General features: G+C 50.1%; 1 protein-coding gene across 2 annotated transcripts; it reads right to left on the minus strand.

Moving 5' to 3' along the window:
- Positions 1–246: 246 nt before the first annotated feature.
- On the minus strand, positions 247–12,311 carry TEPSIN (TEPSIN adaptor related protein complex 4 accessory protein). Of its 2 annotated transcripts, none has more exons than XM_077253368.1 (13): positions 12,186–12,311; positions 11,640–11,712; positions 9,386–9,477; positions 9,218–9,311; positions 6,258–6,325; positions 6,091–6,169; positions 5,946–6,008; positions 5,094–5,237; positions 4,796–4,973; positions 3,892–4,005; positions 3,117–3,195; positions 1,270–1,404; positions 247–936 (listed from the first exon to the last, which is right to left on the minus strand). In XM_077253368.1, the coding sequence occupies exons 1-13, from the start codon at positions 12,219–12,221 to the stop codon at positions 481–483; spliced, it is 1,611 nt and encodes a 536-aa protein (XP_077109483.1). In that variant the 5' UTR covers positions 12,222–12,311; the 3' UTR covers positions 247–480. The 2 variants fall into 2 exon arrangements, with proteins under 2 accessions (XP_077109483.1, XP_077109481.1); XM_077253366.1 differs by having other exon boundaries at positions 5,043–5,237.
- Between the last annotated feature and the right edge of the window lie 4,994 nt (positions 12,312–17,305).

Here is a 17,305-nt window from a genome sequence, read left to right on the forward strand (position 1 = left end):
TTGGTGGTCTAGGTGGCTAATGTTTCCACTTGTGAAGGGGCCTTATAATAAGCCAAGAAATGCATCATGGGAAAACAGCTATGCAAATTTGCTATAGAGACTACAGAACATCATTTCTTCAGAGCCGCCAATTGGAGGCATGTCAGACCTTTGCAACATTACCCTCAAAGTTTTTATTTATCATGGAACTACAATTTTTTCCCGATCCTTTAACCTTTCTCCCTTTAGTACAACCTCCTTGGACTCTCTTGTAGCAAATATTTTATTATCAGTGTCCACACTGTAGGATATCATGATCTATACACAGCCCTTAACATATTAATACTTGAACGTGCTAGTGCTTGCTGGTTTCTGCTGCTCAGTCCAGCTGCCTGTGACTTCAATACCTTCTCCCTGTCCTATAGGCAGAAACGATGCATCACTGGCCACAGATACCACCGTCATCAGATACCACCGTCATCTATGGCACCACGTCGTAGGCTAACTGTTCAAGAAGGAGAAAGCTGACAGACCGGCCTGTGATGTCCTCTCCTGTGACACAGTTTGTACCAAGGGTGTACTAGGTGGCTTTGGACTTGGCATATCATCCTTTCCAAGCCTTCGCACTGGAGTCACCAACTCCATGCCATCAAAAAGTGACAACCGCCCACGTGGGCCAGTGTGGGCACAGTCGTCCTTCTCAATAGTGGCCGCCTCTCCACTGTCCGTATGCTGGTGTCCATTCAGTACATATCCGCAGCAAGCAGGTTGTGAGGGATCTACCGCAATGGGGGACGTAGGAGTGTTGGAGGGGGTCAGTAGATCTTCGTCACCCGTTTCTAGGAGGGCGTCTGTTAGAAGGTCCAATGGGGTGGGTTGGGTAGAGGGCGAGGTGGATAACTGGATGGTCTCTAGTTTAGTAGACGTCTGCGTCAGGGCTTCAAACTGGAGGAGAATCTTGCAAACAAAAAAACAAGCACAAATCGTGAAATTTGCTGTAAATAAAGCTTAGTTTATAGTATGTGTACTCCATTCACATCAAGAGCTGCATTCAAAATTCTTCTGGCTGCCTGAACGCAGTTTTGTGAGTAATGGGAGTAGAAAAATGAATATAAATGTGAAACAATGTTGCAAACAGTCAGTTGGATCTTACACACTGGACTAAAGTAATCTTACAGCCAAATCAACAAAAGAGTATGGCCCCTGGTGTAACTCCTACACCCCCCCCCCCCCCCCCCAATAGTAGGAATTGGTAGCCCCCCAAAAAAATCTATCATCACAGTCCCTTACCTTCCTGGCTTTGTCCTTCACTGGTCCTGGAGGTCCGTGGATCAGTTTCTGCAGGTTCTTCCTAATCACTGCGAGCATGTGGTCATGTGACAGAAGGTCAGAGGTCATAAGGGAAGCGACAGCGCACATAGACCGCTGCAAGGACACCGAAAGCAGGAAACTTACAATACAGTATGTAATTCACTTTCCAAAATAATAGCAAGGAAGAGATAAGCGGTTGTGATATGAAACCCGCGCAAATTTTTTTTCTTCGCTAAAATAAGTTGGTAGCGCTATTTTCCGAGACTTAAACTTTTTTTTTTTTTTCACCCTTAGATCCGTGTTGGGGCTTTTTTTTTTTTTTTTTTTTTTTAAATAGAGTGAGCGGATGTTTGGGCTTTTTTAATACATTTTTGGAGTACATGACATTTTGGTAGTCTTATTGCATTCGCATTTTTTTTTTTCTTCTTTTTTACTTTACAGTGTTTACCACACAGGTTAATTAATTTTATATTTTGACAGATCAAACTTTTATGGACACAGCAGTACTGAATATGTTTTTTAATAAATGTCTTCATTTTAGTCAAGGAAAATATATATTTTTTTTCAACTCAACTTTTTCACTCCATGATCAATGTATCTCGCTCTGGATGTGGCAGGTAACGCTTCCTCTAGTGGTGACTGCCAATAGACTGATGCTGCATGCGCAGGACTCTCCCCGCTGTGAACAGCCACCCTGCCGACATGCACACGACTCTCCCCGCTGTGGACAGCCATTCCGCCGACATGCACAGGACTCTCCCCGTTATGGACAGCCACCTCGACGACATGCGCAGGACTCTCCCCGCTGTGGACAGCCACCCCGCCGACATGCGCAGGACTCTCCCCGTTATGGATAGCCACCTCGACGACATGCGCAGGATTCTCCCTGCTGAGGACAGCCACCCAGCCGACATGCACAGGACTCTCCCCATTGTGGACAACCACCCCGCCGACATGCACAGGACTCTCCCCATTGTGGACAGCCACCTCGCCGACATGCGCAGGACTCTCCCCGCTGAGGACAGCCACCTCACCGATATGCGCAGGACTCGCCCCGCTGAGGACAGCCACATCGCCGATATGCGCAGGACTCTTCCTGTTGTGAACAGCCACCCCACCGACATGAGCAGGACTCTCCCCGCCGTGGACAGCCACGTCTCCGATATGCACAGGACTCTCCCTGCAGTGTACAGCCACCTCGCCGACATGCGCAGGACTCTCCACGCTGTGGACAGCTACCTCTCCGACATGCGCAGGACTCTCCACGCTGTGGACAGCCACTTCGCCGACATGCGCAGGACTCTCCCCGCCGTGGACAGCCACACCGCCGACATGCACAGGACTCTCCCCGCCGTGGACAGCCACACCGCCGACATGCACAGGACTCTCCCTGCCGTGTACAGCCACCTCGCCGACATGCGCAGGACTCTCCACGCTGTGGACAGCTACCTCTCCGACATGCACAGGACTCTCCCTGCCAGAGTATAGTCACCTCGCCGACATGCGCAGGACTCTCCACGCTGTGGACAGCCACTTCGCCGACATGCGCAGGACTCTCCCCGCCGTGGACAGCCACACCGCCGACATGCACAGGACTCTCCCCGCCGTGGACAGCCACACCGCCGACATGCACAGGACTCTCCCTGCCGTGGACAGCCACACCGCCGACATGCACAGGACTCTCCCCGCTGTGGACAGCCACACCGCCAACATGCGTACAACTCTCTCCGCTGTGGACAGTCACCTCACCGACATGCACAGGGCTTCTGCTTCACGCATGACATTTTATGAATGACGGTTTGCATTTGGCTCTTGTGTTTTCTCACCAGTTGGACAACCGCGTCATCACCTTCCAACGAGCGGTTTAACATCGCAAAAACGACTTCACAGTTCAGCAGCGAACACCTGGTGTGGAAATACAGAGGTCAGTGCACAAGCTGAAATCTTATCTACCGCCACTTATAGTGCGCGGAGCGTGATCCGCATTACTGCATTGTGGGGGGTGTAGTGTTCCCGATGAGAGGAGTAAAATGTGAAAGATGAGATATTAATAGCAGCCACGTAACATGTTACTCTTAAAGGGGTATTCCCAACTCCAAGATCCCAATATGTAGTAGGTATCATAATAATATTAGCAAATACCTTTAATTAGAAATGTAGTATAGTTCTTTTCATAAGCTATGTCACTTACCCCATGTGCAGGGCACTGCAGTAGCTTAGGTATCCATGGGCAAGACCACTGATATAATGAGTTAGTAGTCATGGTCTTACCCATGGATACCTAAGCTATGCAATGCCCTGCACATGGGGTAAGTGACATAGCGAATCAGAAGAACTATACTACATTTCTAATTGGAGGTATTTGCTAATATTATTGTCATAACACCTACTACATATTCGTAGAGGATGTTGGAGATGGGAATATCCCATTAATGCAGAGCAGGTGGATGATTTTATGCAGCTTTGGATGTGACTGAAGTATTAGACCAAAGTAGTTGCAAACGCCATAATTAAATAGAAATGCTCCCAGGTCATCTTGGATAGTTGTTCTGAATCTGGGACCCCATCATAAAGAAGTACGCCGCCCCTCATTGTACTCACCCTCGAATAAAATGCTGCACCTCCTCTTGGGTGAGGAACACTTTTTGCCCCCTGGTGATGGTCACAACTAACTGCGCCTCCTGTAGACAGTCGCCTGGATGAGCAGTTTCCACCCTGTACGAGAGAAAGACGCATGATTACTGGACCATCTGACAACTCCAGTTTGCACGATCACAGCTCGCTGTCAGTGAACGGGAACGTTCTCATTCTAAATCTAGAGACTGAAAACCTGATACCTAACACAGCTGAGGATTTGTTACAATCACATCCCCTCTAGAAAATCCTCTGTGAGCCAAATACATCAGAGGCCCAAATCCCTTCCTTTTTTGAGTTTTCTACAAAGTACCAGACCAGGTTGAGAAGTATTAGGTCTGAACAGGTTCTTGGTTCTGTGGCTGTAAAGATGGAAGTTTTCATTCACTGACAACAGCAAACATTTTGGAAATAGTGAGAAATTGACAAAGTATAATAGAAAGTTGCAGAACTTTTGATTTTTTTGGAGATTAATATGCAGCACTTTCACTTGATAAGGCCTTAAGGACAGGAAGATATGATCACTGGGGGTCCAGGACTGAGACCCCCAGTGATTACGTAGAAACTCTCAGCCGTCTTCTCATTAGCTAAAGACAGGATTATAGGACTTTTTATTGAACCCATCTTTGGCTCATTCCACCTCATCACTCTGCTGTCCTTCTAAGTCAGTGATCATGGGGGGTCTCAGCCTGCGGACCCCCACCAATCAAAACCTCCAGATGATTTGTAAATCATTGTTAGAATCTGTCACCATATTCGAAAAAAGTTCTTATATTTTGTGTTTGAATTCCTCACCATTCCCGAATGTCTGCTTGCTGTCAGTGAATGAAGGTGCCCGCATTTACACCCACAGTCCGTGCGATCAGTCTACCTTTCAGGAATCTCTGTGCTCTCTCGGGTGCTGCTGCGGGACTGCCCATCGCTGCCTGTTTTGCTCCCGGCATCTGAGGACTGGCTGCGTGGAGACTTGTTATGGAAGGAGTCCTGGGAGCTGTGACCACTGTCGCTGTCATCCCATCCCCCCCCAGGGACCCCCGAGCGATGACTGCCTGGAAGGAAAGCTACATGAGTATATCAGCTGGTAAGAGTGTTCCCCACGCCAAACAGACACGCTTCACCTCTCTGAGTCGCGGGTGGCACCGGCTTCTCTACCGATGGATGCTGCTCACCCGCGGGCACCGCCACCGGCTTGTAGGTGTCATCCGCCTGATCCCGGAGACAAGGGAACGGCGACCCTGCTCCGACCAGCACTTTCTGCGTCACAGCGACGGCTGCTCTCTGTATGCCGCTCAGCAGGGCTTCACTCGGGGTACCTGTATGAGGAAGACGGCCCCCGCTATAAAGCTTACACTGCTTGCTGCCAGCAAAAAGGAAAATCTTGTGAACTTCTCACAGTGGAGGGTTTGCTTCAAATTTTATCTAGTGTGAACAGTCCTCTCAACTAAGCGTCCCCCGCTGTTAATTGCTCCTGGTGGGAATACCCCTTTAGCTTCATCATCTATGCATTGGATACTAGATCGGTGGGGGTCCGACTCAGTCACGGCCTGTGCAGATGAGAAAAAAAGGTTTCCAGGGTCCCTCGATTTGGTGATCAGCGAGGGTCTCAGCTTTGAGATCTTGCATTTATCACGATAATGGCTAGAATACTCCTTTAAAAAAAGCATATTTTTGGATACCCAAAACACAGAACTGTGGCAACTCTGCCCAAAAGATGGCATAAGATAGCACACGTAATATGCTACATGGCACGTCCACTCAGCAGACAGGGATCACAAGACTCATTGTTTGCTTCAGGGGAAATTATCCTAGACAATGGCGCCATCTAGTGTTAGAAATAGTGAAGGACAAGGATGACAGTGCAGGAGCAGCAATCAGTCCAAGAAGTTACAGGCCGAGTCACTAGAAAGAAGCACTATGAGGTCCCATGACCGCCAATATGATGGACTGCGGCCCTCTAATTCTCAGGCAGAAGAGCTCTCCTTAAATCTGTGGATATATTATTACAATGCACAAGAAATTACCTAAATTCTGCTTCTGTTTGGTATAGCCAAACCCTTGTGAGCGGGAGAGCTGAGACCCCATTCCTGTAAGAAAGTGATAGAGCAATTAGCAAAAAATGACCCACTTAATTAAAAAGGGAATGAAACAGCGGTCCTGGCACATTACCGGGCTGGCACCTCTCCTTGTTTGGCACCATGTTGGGATGACGCGGTGTGGGATCTGTATATAAGCTGCCCACAAGCTCCTGGACAAGAAGACAAAAGCAATACGGCCCCTGTGACTGATCTGTGAGGCTTCCTGAAATATACCACATGTATGGTGTGTAGACTTACCTGACCGGCCGACCGCACCCTCTGGTACAGGGTGATACCATGCAGAGGGTCCGGGGGTCCGCTAACAGCTGTGGAGAAAAACATATGAAAGATAAGGAACACGTCCAGTGATCACTGCATGGATGTGTGTTGATAAAGGCAATGTAGGTAGATCCCTGCCAGGACCTTCCTTCCTGATACCACCATACAACTACATGTCCCTGACCGCTTTGTTGGGGGCACGGCCATTCCTGCAGTGTGGTCTATCGGCCAGTCTCTCTCCGCACTTGATAAATGGGAGCAATACAGTAATCGCAGAAGCTTGTGGGCTGAGAAGTAGACCGGGAGACCAGATTCCAGTTATACAAGATGGCTTCAGGGACTTCATTCTTTAAAAGGCGTCTTCCAGGACTTTAAATGTTGATAACCTCAAAGTAAGTCATTAACTCTTTTACGCACCCTGACATAACTGTAAGTCAGTCTGTAATGAAAGCTTCAGGAGCTGAGCCCGCACCATGTCTGGCTGATGCCAGCTGTGTCATAAGTAATACAGCTGGCATCTGCCTAAAAGAAGCAGCCAGAGCTAAGGACAGCTGCATTTAAAAGGCCTTGTGCATCTGCCCCCATTGCCAAAACTCCTACAAAGAGATCGCAGGGTGCCATGTTTGTCCTTCTATGAAGCATTCTTCACAGTAGAACTACAATTTACTATATATTCAAATACTGTGTCAAATTATTTTATGTGTAATAATGAGAATTGACACAGGGAAAAAAAGCATTGAACACATGAAGAAAAAGAGGTGCAGAAACTCATGGAAAGTCACGACACCACCTGAATTACATAAATAATTAGAACGTAATCCTGCCACTTAGTGCAAAATAATATCAGCTGGTTCAACTCATGGCCTATAAAAAGGAGTCTCATTACCAAGGTGCCACTCAAGAAATATCTCAATGAGTAAAATCAGTGAGCTGTCTCAAGACCTTTGCAATCTTATTGTTGCAAAGCATACTGTTTGCATTGGTTACAGAAGAATTTCTAAAGTACACGTCTGAAAATTCCAGTGAGTACTGTTGGGAGCATAATCCAAAGGTGGGGAGAAAAAACAAAACAAAACTGAATTTCACCCTAAACCAGCCACGACCAGGTGTTCCTGGCAAGATTTCAGACAGGAGTGGAAAGAATTATCAGAAGAATTGTCCAAGAGCCAAGGACCACCTGTGGAGATCTATAGAAAGACTTGTACTCGGCAGGTACAACTGTTCCAAAGAAAACAGTTGTCTGGGTGTCTGTCTCCAGTAGGCGTACACGCACAAAAATTATGCACGGCAGAGTGCATGTTCACTCTATCAGCTCAGTTGGCGCATATGCCACAATCCATTTTTGCGGGGAATTCAGACGTAAGCCCCCACGGGACTAAAGAAAAAGTGCCAAAACGCAGTGTGAAAGCACCCTAAGTAAGGCACTCAACCTCCATGGCCTATATGCACGCTCACCAAGCAAGACTCCATTGATGAAGAAAAAGCATGTTCAAGCGTGTTTACAGTTTGCACAACAACATTTAGACAAGCCTGTGACACGCTGGGAAAATATGGTCTGGTCAGATTAGACCAAAACTGTACTCTTTGTATGCCATAATACACCATATTTGGAGGCCAAAAAGTACTCCATGTCACCCCAAAAACACTATACCAACAGTGAAGTTTGAAGACAGGAACATCATAGCGTGGGGCTGTTTTTCAGTATACGGCAGTGGCAAACATTATCCTTCCTTCAATTGTATGAATGAACAAATGTACCAAGTCATTCTTGATAAACATCTGCTGCCATCTACCACAATGATGAAGATGAAACGAGGTGGACATTTCAGCAAGACAATGATCCCAAACACAATCAAGGAAACTTCATTGGTTTCAGAGAAAGAAAATAAAGCTGCTAGAATGGCCCAGCCAATCACCTGACCTGAATCCAACAGAAAATGTATGGAAGGACCTAAAGCTCAGAGGTCCTAGAAGGAGCCCACAGGACCTTCAGGGTGTGAAGAGTGTTTGTGTGGAAGACTGGGGCAAAATCACACCTGAGCAATGCCTGCGACTAGTTTCTCCATATAGGAGGCGTCTTGAAGCTGTCATTACCAACAAAGGCTTTTGTACGAAGTATTAATTATAATTCAGTAAGCGTGTTGAATACTTTTTCCTTGTGTAATTTATCATTATTAGTCAGAACTTAATTTATGGACATCTATGATTTGATTTCTTTCCCTGTGTGGATTGGATGGGTTGTTACTGACATCTGGTGAAGATTTCACGCCAATAGCACCTTTAGAAATATATTTACATAGAAAATTGGTGACGTGTTCAATACTTATTTTAACCACAGTATATCTTAATAAAAGCTACAGCTCAGCAACGCGAAAAACAACTGCTCACACAGCTCCATCAGCAAAAATATCCAGATTCTCAAAGAATTGTAAAATGGATTTTTTTATTAAGAAAAAAACAAAAAACAAAACCCTTTTATGTGTGGAATCTCATATGTAAACAGAAAAGTAAAGAAATAAAAATAAAAAAAGTTTAGCTTTTGGAAGAAGAGGAGGAAAAAATACAAATCACAAAATCCGAAAATCCCCAATCATGAAAGGCTTAAAGTGGTTGTCTGATAAAAACAAGTTATCCCTTGTCCCCAGTGGATCTGTGGGGGTCCGACCACTGGGACCAGTACTGATTGCCAGAACGGAGTATTTCTATCCCCGCTAAAATAGAGAATGAATAGAGTGTTGGTCGAGTGTCAGACCGTCCATGACATCTTATATTGGGGATAAAAATGTACTATTCTGCCAATAGGTGCAGGTTTCAGCACTAGGGCCCCCAACTGTCATCGAGATCACCGACAGGAAGGGTAATAATGATTGAGATATAGATATATATATATATATATATATATATATATATACACACATACACATATAGGATTCTCCTACCTGAAGCCTCCTGTATGTACACCGCATTGCGTCGGAGATCTTGGATGATCTGATCGGAGCCATGAGAGCAGAGATAGAGCAGGATCTTCAGCACCTGGAAACGACAACATTTAGAGGGGATTGGAGGTCACCATGCTGTGCCCACCTACCTCATCCCACTACACTCACCTTCAGCTTCACGTGACACGAGTGGTTCTGCAGACGGTTCAGAAGATACTCCAAGAGGCACTGGCAGCTCCCGGAAGACTCGTGGGAGATCTCTGAATATCGGGTTAGGGGTCAACATAGTCTTATTACATGGAGGAAATACATAGGGGTAGGTGGGGAGGAAAGTATAACATCCGAGAAGGGGTGGCCCCTGGTGGGATTTGAACCCAGGATCCGGCACTAAACAGGCCACCCCCAAATAACAATAAGTCTGCTCGGATGGTCCTGGGGAGAGAAAAGAAGGGGAAGGGGAGGGGGAAATGGTGTGAGAGAGAAGGAGGGGGGGTGAGAGGTAAGGCTTAAAGGGAGATGAGAAATGGAATGAAAGGGAAAGGTGTGAGAGAGAGAGGGGAAAGGATGACAGGAAAGGGGAACATGGATAATAAAAAGGTAATGAGACAGGGAAAAGGGGAAAGGGGGAGGGGGAAAAGGGGAAAGGGGGAGGGGGGAAAAGGGGAAAGGGGGAGGGGGAAAAGGGGGAGGGGGAAAAGGGGAAAGGGGGGGAGGGGGAAAAGGGGGGGAGGGGGAAAGGGAAAGGGGGGGAGGGGGAAGGGGAAAGGGAAAGGGGGGGAGGGGAAAGGGGGGGAGGGGGAAGGGGGGAAGGGGAAAGGGGGGGAGGGGAAAGGGGGGGGAAGGGGAAGGAGGAGGGGGGGGAAGGGGAAGGAGGAGGGGGGGGAAGGGGAAGGAGGAGGGGGGGGAAGGGGAAGGAGGAGGGGGGGGGAAGGGGAAGGAGGAGGGGGGGGAAGGGGAAGGAGGAGGGGGGGGAAGGGGAAGGAGGAGGGGGGGGAAGGGGAAGGAGGAGGGGGGGAAGGGGAAGGAGGAGGGGGGGGGAAGGAGGAGGGGGGGGGGGGGGGGGGGGGGGGGGGGAGGAGGAGGGGGGGAAGGAGGAGGGGGGGGGGGGGGGGGGGGAAGGAGGAGGGGGGGGGAAGGAGGAGGGGGGGGAAGGAGGAGGGGGGGGAGGAGGAGGGGGGGGAAGGAGGAGGGGGGGGAAGGAGGAGGGGGGGGAAGGAGGAGGGGGGGGGAGGAGGAGGGGGGGAAGGAGGAGGGGGGGAAGGAGGAGGGGGGGAAGGAGGAGGGGGGGAAGGAGGAGGGGGGGAAGGAGGAGGGGGGGGGGGGGAAGGGGAAGGAGGAGGGGGGAAGGGGAAGGAGGAGGGGGGGAAGGGGAAGGAGGAGGGGGGGGAAGGGGAAGGAGGAGGGGGGGGAAGGGGAAGGAGGAGGGGGGGGGAAGGGGAAGGAGGAGGGGGGGGAAGGGGAAGGAGGAGGGGGGGGGAAGGGGAAGGAGGAGGGGGGGGAAGGGGAAGGAGGAGGGGGGGGGAAGGGGAAGGAGGAGGGGGGGGAAGGGGAAGGAGGAGGGGGGGGAAGGGGAAGGAGGAGGGGGGGAAGGGGAAGGAGGAGGGGGGGAAGGGGAAGGAGGAGGGGGGGGAAGGGGAAGGAGGAGGGGGGGAAGGGGAAGGAGGAGGGGGGGAAGGGGAAGGAGGAGGGGGGGAAGGGGAAGGAGGAGGGGGGGAGGAGGAGGGGGGGGAAGGGGAAGGAGGAGGGGGGGAAGGGGAAGGAGGAGGGGGGGAAGGGGAAGGAGGAGGGGGGGGAGGGGAAGGAGGAGGGGGGGGAAGGGGAAGGAGGAGGGGGGGGAAGGGGAAGGAGGAGGGGGGGGAAGGGGAAGGAGGAGGGGGGGAAGGGGAAGGAGGAGGGGGGGGAAGGGGAAGGAGGAGGGGGGGGAGGGAAGGAGGAGGGGGGGGAAGGAGGAGGGGGGGGAAGGAGGAGGGGGGGGAAGGAGGAGGGGGGGGAAGGAGGAGGGGGGGGAAGGAGGAGGAGGGGGAGGGGGGGGAAGGGGAAGGAGGAGGGGGGGGAAGGGGAAGGAGGAGGGGGGGGAAGGGGAAGGAGGAGGGGGGGAAGGGGAAGGAGGAGGGGAAGGAGGAGGGGGGGAAGGAGGAGGGGAAGGAGGAGGGGAAGGAGGAGGGGAAGGAGGAGGGGAAGGAGGAGGGGAACGGAGAGGGGAACGGAGAGGTGCTCTTGTCCACGAAGCTACATACATAAAAGATGCCTGAGTCTTATGTTCTATCAATCTGGAGAATCAATTTATAACTGTGAAACCCCCTAAACAAACACCAGGTCTCACCTGAAAAGTGGAACCTCTGTATTATAGGATACAAATTGAAATTAATAGCACCTATGGGAATAATCAGCCGCACCGCTGGACACAGGCAATAAAGGATACTGGCTATTTCCTCATACAGATATCCAGGGCAAGGGGTGTCATCATCGGAAGTCCCCTTTAATAACAGTGGAAGCTGGAGAAAAAAAAAAAGAGAGGATGCGTTAGTAAGGAGGTCCAGTCCTAGTCACAACACTCTATATACAACACCAGGGGGCGCTAGAGTCAATACAAAGCAGAATCAGGCAATTAGAGGACAGTCATTTAATAAGAATATGAATCATAGGGAGCGCCGGCAAATTAATTTCCTAAGTGTGTTGGGTCAGATTCCTGAGATCTGAGGAACAAAATTTAACTGGGGTCAATGCAACACATCCTACCCTTATAGTGTAAGGACAGTGGAACCGTTGGGTCCACTTAAAAAAGTTAAAATATAAATTAATTATTAAAAAAAAAAAATGTTAATGATCTAAATAGCCACACTGCAGACATGGAAGATCCCTTTAAGGAGAGTTCCAATGATTTCACCCAGTGAAATAAAGAAAAGCAGACAAGCTGCAAAGAGCAGGCGCAGTGGGGAGAAGTGTCAGCTCAGTGGCCAGCGCTCACCTGCTGCAGGAACGTCAGCCTGCCCAGCACCGCCATCCTCCCAGCCGCCGGGGCCTCACTGACAGCCGGAAGCGGCGTCCTCCAATCACAACGCAGACTCCTCCCCACCAGCCAATCAGCGCGCAATGTCCAAGAGCACAGCCAATAAGCGCCACATTAACAGAAGCACCTACTGGAACGCAGACAAGGCGTTTCGGCTGAGCTGATTGGCTCGGACGTCAATATGGCTGCGCCCATAGGAAAATAGATGCCGGAGCTATAATGAGTGCGAGGACGGTGACTCCGGGGAAGTGGAAGCTTGAGACGATTCCTCGGCTCTTGGTGGAGTGCAGGGTACAAGTAAGAAAGCTAAAAAACGAACAAAAAAAACCAACGACGTTGACAGAGGGCATGCTGGGACTTGTAGTTTCACGGGTTGCAGAGTAGCACTACACGTCCCAGCAGTCATTTGCTGCCTTAATATGTCTTTATTGTCACTACTTCAGCAGCGTGCATTTCTTCAGTTACTACTCCTGGAAATTGGGGACTAAATGGACAACTGGGCGTTACCAATCCCCTCTTCAATGGGCGTGTTTAACCCACCCTGTTCATTAGGCGTTGTGTCAAGGCCCAACTCCTTATTCCTGCACTTCCAGGAGGACTAACTGAGGGTCAGCACAATTCATAGGCATCCATATTGGTTTATGGGGGTAAAAAAAATGTCAGGATAAAAAAAAAAAATAAAGTTAACCTCTTGTTTACAGGCAGCGGCCTACGGGCGATGTGTGTCAGCGGACACCGCTGGAAAAGCGGAGCTGCGGAAAGGGACGTGTGTGAAGGAGTTCGAAGAGTTAAAGCAGTGCATCAGTAAGGCGGTGAGTCGGCCACTTGGCACTGCTTGCTGTCAGTGAATAGAGACCCGTACAGACCTGATGCTATTCACAGCTGAGGGTTTGTTACCTTTGCAGCCACTACAATGAGGGTCAAGTGTTACTGGTAGAATAATAGTCTGCTGCAATGTATTTGTCACAATGTCGTCACTATCTCTGATGGCTGTCAGTGAACGCAAACACAATTGCAGCAGTTAATAGAGGTCAGCGAACCCATCTGTCTTTTGAATCGATTTTTATTCGGACTGAATCAAATCACAGCAGATTCACCCCTGTATTTAGTAGCAAACCCTCAGCTGTGAGAAGTTTCAGATCTGTAAGGATTTTTAGGCTCTGTATTAAGGGATTGTCCACCTTCAGAGAATAACTTTTTGTTTTATTTTTTTAATTAAATGCATGTTTTTGGGGCCAAAACCAATAATTGTTGTAGTTGGGTTTCATTAAAAACTTGCTCCATTTGCCTTCTACATCCGATGTGCTTTTGCTGGATGTAGAATGAGGCAACTGAGAATTTGTCAGTGAGCTCAGTATAAGGCCTGTCCCACACGTCCAGATAATTCCGGTACCGGAAAAATCGGTACCGGAGTTATCCGTGTCCGTGTGCTCACGTGGCACATCAGTGTGGCACACGTGCGGCAGCCGTGTGCCGACTGGGTACCACACGGACCGTGCAGGAGACCTCCCTATGGGAGGTGGAGCCGCATATTCATCACTGTAATGAGCGGTACCACGTGACCGCTCATACAGGACGAGCTGCGGCACTGAGAGGAAGCATTGAGTATTTTCTTTCCTTCGGGCAGGCGCACGGGGGGTGGGAGGGGGGAAGGTTACCGGGAACATTATTTTAACAAAAAAAAAAAAGATTTTTCATTTCTTCTCTCCAGCAAACGCTGCTGGAGAGAAGAAATGAATGGCGGCTTCAGCACCACGCTGGGGGGACAGCGCTTACTGTAGCGCTGTCTCCTGCACGGCACACGGACAGCATCCGTGTGCGGTACGTGTTTACATTCACCCATTGACTTTAATGGGTCCGTGTGATCCGTGCGCTCCCACGAACACTGACATGTCTCCGTGTTTTGCAAACGGACACACGGTCTGTGAAAACACGCTGACGTGCAGAGACACATTGATTTTAATGTGTCTACGTGAGTCAGTGTCTCCGGTACATGAGGAAACTGACACCACACGTACCGGAGCCACTGACGTGTGAAACCGGCCTCACAGTCTGCACAGGAGAGTTTGTAGAAATGAGGCCTTTTTCTGAGCTCCTCTTGGCTGATTTATGACTACAGACCACATCAAAGCTGAAAATGAAGGAAAGCCAAGAGTTTGTAAAAGATAAACGGAGCAATTTTTTATGAAACCGAATTGCAAAAATGAATTTTAGCTCCAAAGTTAAACAGGTAAAAGTTCACACAAGGTGAACAACCCCTTTAACTCTCTGGAGTTTGGCATATTTGGCCAAAAATCCGGGTCCGGCTCAGGGTCTCCTACATGGAGAAGAAAAGATATTCACTGTGGAGGTCGTGTGAAATATCTGAGAGGTTGAACATTCTTACAGGTGTGATGCTGCTTACAGCTGAGGGTTTGCTACTAGAGATGAGTGAATCTCCCGAAATCCAGTTTTAGGCAGATTTGATTCAGTCCGAATATATAAAAAAAAAAAAAAAATACTGATGGATTGGCTCATCTCTATTGTTATTATTGTAAACGTTGCCGTTCACTGACAGCCATCAGATCTGAAAGGCAGAAATAACAGTGACGGAGACAATATCGATACATTGTTATGCTCAGGGCAGGGGTTGAAGCAGGACATGGGGAGTCTTGTGGCTGTTATGCCTCCTGTAGGGGTGCTGCGGAGCAATCAATGTGGGATGGCTATTGCCAGATCTGCTGTACTGAGGACTACAACCTGTTATAATGGTCCCATTGTTTTTGTGGCACAGGGGTGAGGCCGTACTGGGGACTGTGGCACGGGGATGAGGCCGTACTGGGGACTGTGGCACGGGGATGAGGCCATACTGGGGACTGTGGCACGGGGATGAGGCCGTACTGGGGACTGTGGCACGGGGATGAGGCCGTACTGGGGACTGTGGCACGGGGATGAGGCCATACTGGGGACTGTGGCACGGGGATGAGGCCGTACTGGGGACTGTGGCACGGGGATGAGGCCATACTGGGGACTGTGGCACGGGGATGAGGCCGTACTGGGGACTGTGGCACGGGGATGAGGCCGTACTGGGGACTGTGGCACGGGGATGAGGCCGTACTGGGGACTGTGGCACGGGGATGAGGCCGTACTGGGGACTGTGGCACGGGGATGAGGCCGTACTGGGGACTGTGGCACGGGGATGAGGCCGTACTGGGGACTGTGGCACGGGGATGAGGCCGTACTGGGGACTGTGGCACGGGGATGAGGCCGTACTGGGGACTGTGGCACGGGCATGAGGCCGTACTGGGGACTGTGGCACGGGGATGAGGCCGTACTGGGGACTGTGGCACGGGGATGAGGCCGTACTGGGGACTGTGGCACGCGGATGAGGCCGTACTGGGGACTGTGGCACGGGGATGAGGCCATACTGGGGACTGTGGCACAGGGATGAGGCCATACTGGGGACTGTGGCACAGGGATGAGGCCATACTGGGGACTGTGGCATGGGCATGAGGCCGTACTGGGGACTGTGGCATGGGCATGAGGCCACATTGGGGACTGGCACGGGGATGAGGCCATACTGGGGACTGTGGCATGGGCGTGAGGCCATACTGGGGACTGTGGCACAGGGGTGAGGCCGTACTGGGGACTGTGGCACAGGGGTGAGGCCGTACTGGGGACTGTGGCACGGGGATGAGGCCGCATTGGGGACTGTGGCACAGGGGTGAGGCCGTACTGGGGACTGTGGCACAGGGGTGAGGCCGTACTGGGGACTGTGGCATGGGTGAGGCCACACCCGGGACTGTGGCACGGGTGTGAGGCCACACTGGGGACTGTGGCACGGGTGTGAGGCCACACTGGGGACTGTGGCACGGGCATGAGGCCATACTGGGGACTGTGGCACAGGGGTGAGGCCGCATTGGGGACTGTGGCACGGGCATGAGGCCGCATTGGGGACTGTGGCACGGGGATGAGGCCGCATTGGGGACTTTGTGGCTGTAGATGACCAATCTGACAACCACGGCCATGTAACGACCACTAACAATTCCATTATCTCTTATTACAGGCCAAGCGCAGCACGAGGTGACCAGACCCTTCCTGTCCCCGGCCTCCAGCTCTGCAGACAGGACACTTTTTCCTCATCACCCCTAAGTGCTCCAGCCTTTTCCACACTTCCATCAGTGCCAATGATGTAGTAAAATAGTCTTTCCTCATCACCCCTAAGTGCTCCAGCCTTTTCCACACATCCCAGCATAGTCTTTGGGGAAACGCCATGTACACCTTGAGTTTTAATAGTCTCAATGTAAACACAAAACCCCACAAATGTATAAAGTACGCAATACTGCCATAAAACGTCAACTTTAAAAGGGAAAACTTTTTAAGGATTAAAACCAGAAATTAAATTGTTGATTTTTGTTTTTTGGGTCCATGATGATGATGGTGGTAGTAATCATTTTGCCTGAGCTACTTAACTGATGCCCACTGGACTCTGATGAGCCAAAAATGCACCAATTTGGCACCTAAGTCTACGCACCTGAACCTGTGGTTCTCCAGCAGGTTCAAAACTACAACTCCAATCATGCCCTCACAGCTGCAGGTATGATTTAAGTTGCAGGTTGGGGAAAACAGTTCTGGGCCATTCATGTGCCACAATGTGTAATTTCTGCCACTATTTTGGCACATTTCCAGCCTAACTGATAAATGTCGGGCCACGGTTTGCGAGGAGGCAAATTGGAAATCAGTGGCACGTCGACATTGTCATTACATCAAAAGTGGTTTTCACCCTGTGCCCGACGCTTGTCAAGAAAACCAACATTTCTTGATACATCAATCAAGCAGAAACTCAGGATTTTTTTTTACTGCATTGTGAAGGAGGTAAATGTATTTTTAAAAGGGCCAGAGCCCCAGATCTACTACTCTGGAAGTATTCTGGGTGTTATCTATTCAAGGGAGAAAAACATTTTTATCTGTTATCTTAATTAGAAACCTCATGCTGCCAGCACGTTCACATGTGAGGTCGTACCGCCATATTGTACAGCTTCCAAATACCCAGAGCAGAATCATAACAACCCAGTCTGAGGCTCTACTGAAATAAACTC

The sequence above is a fragment of the Ranitomeya variabilis genome, chromosome 4 (assembly GCF_051348905.1).
Source record: "Ranitomeya variabilis isolate aRanVar5 chromosome 4, aRanVar5.hap1, whole genome shotgun sequence".
Taxonomy (NCBI): domain Eukaryota; kingdom Metazoa; phylum Chordata; class Amphibia; order Anura; family Dendrobatidae; genus Ranitomeya; species Ranitomeya variabilis.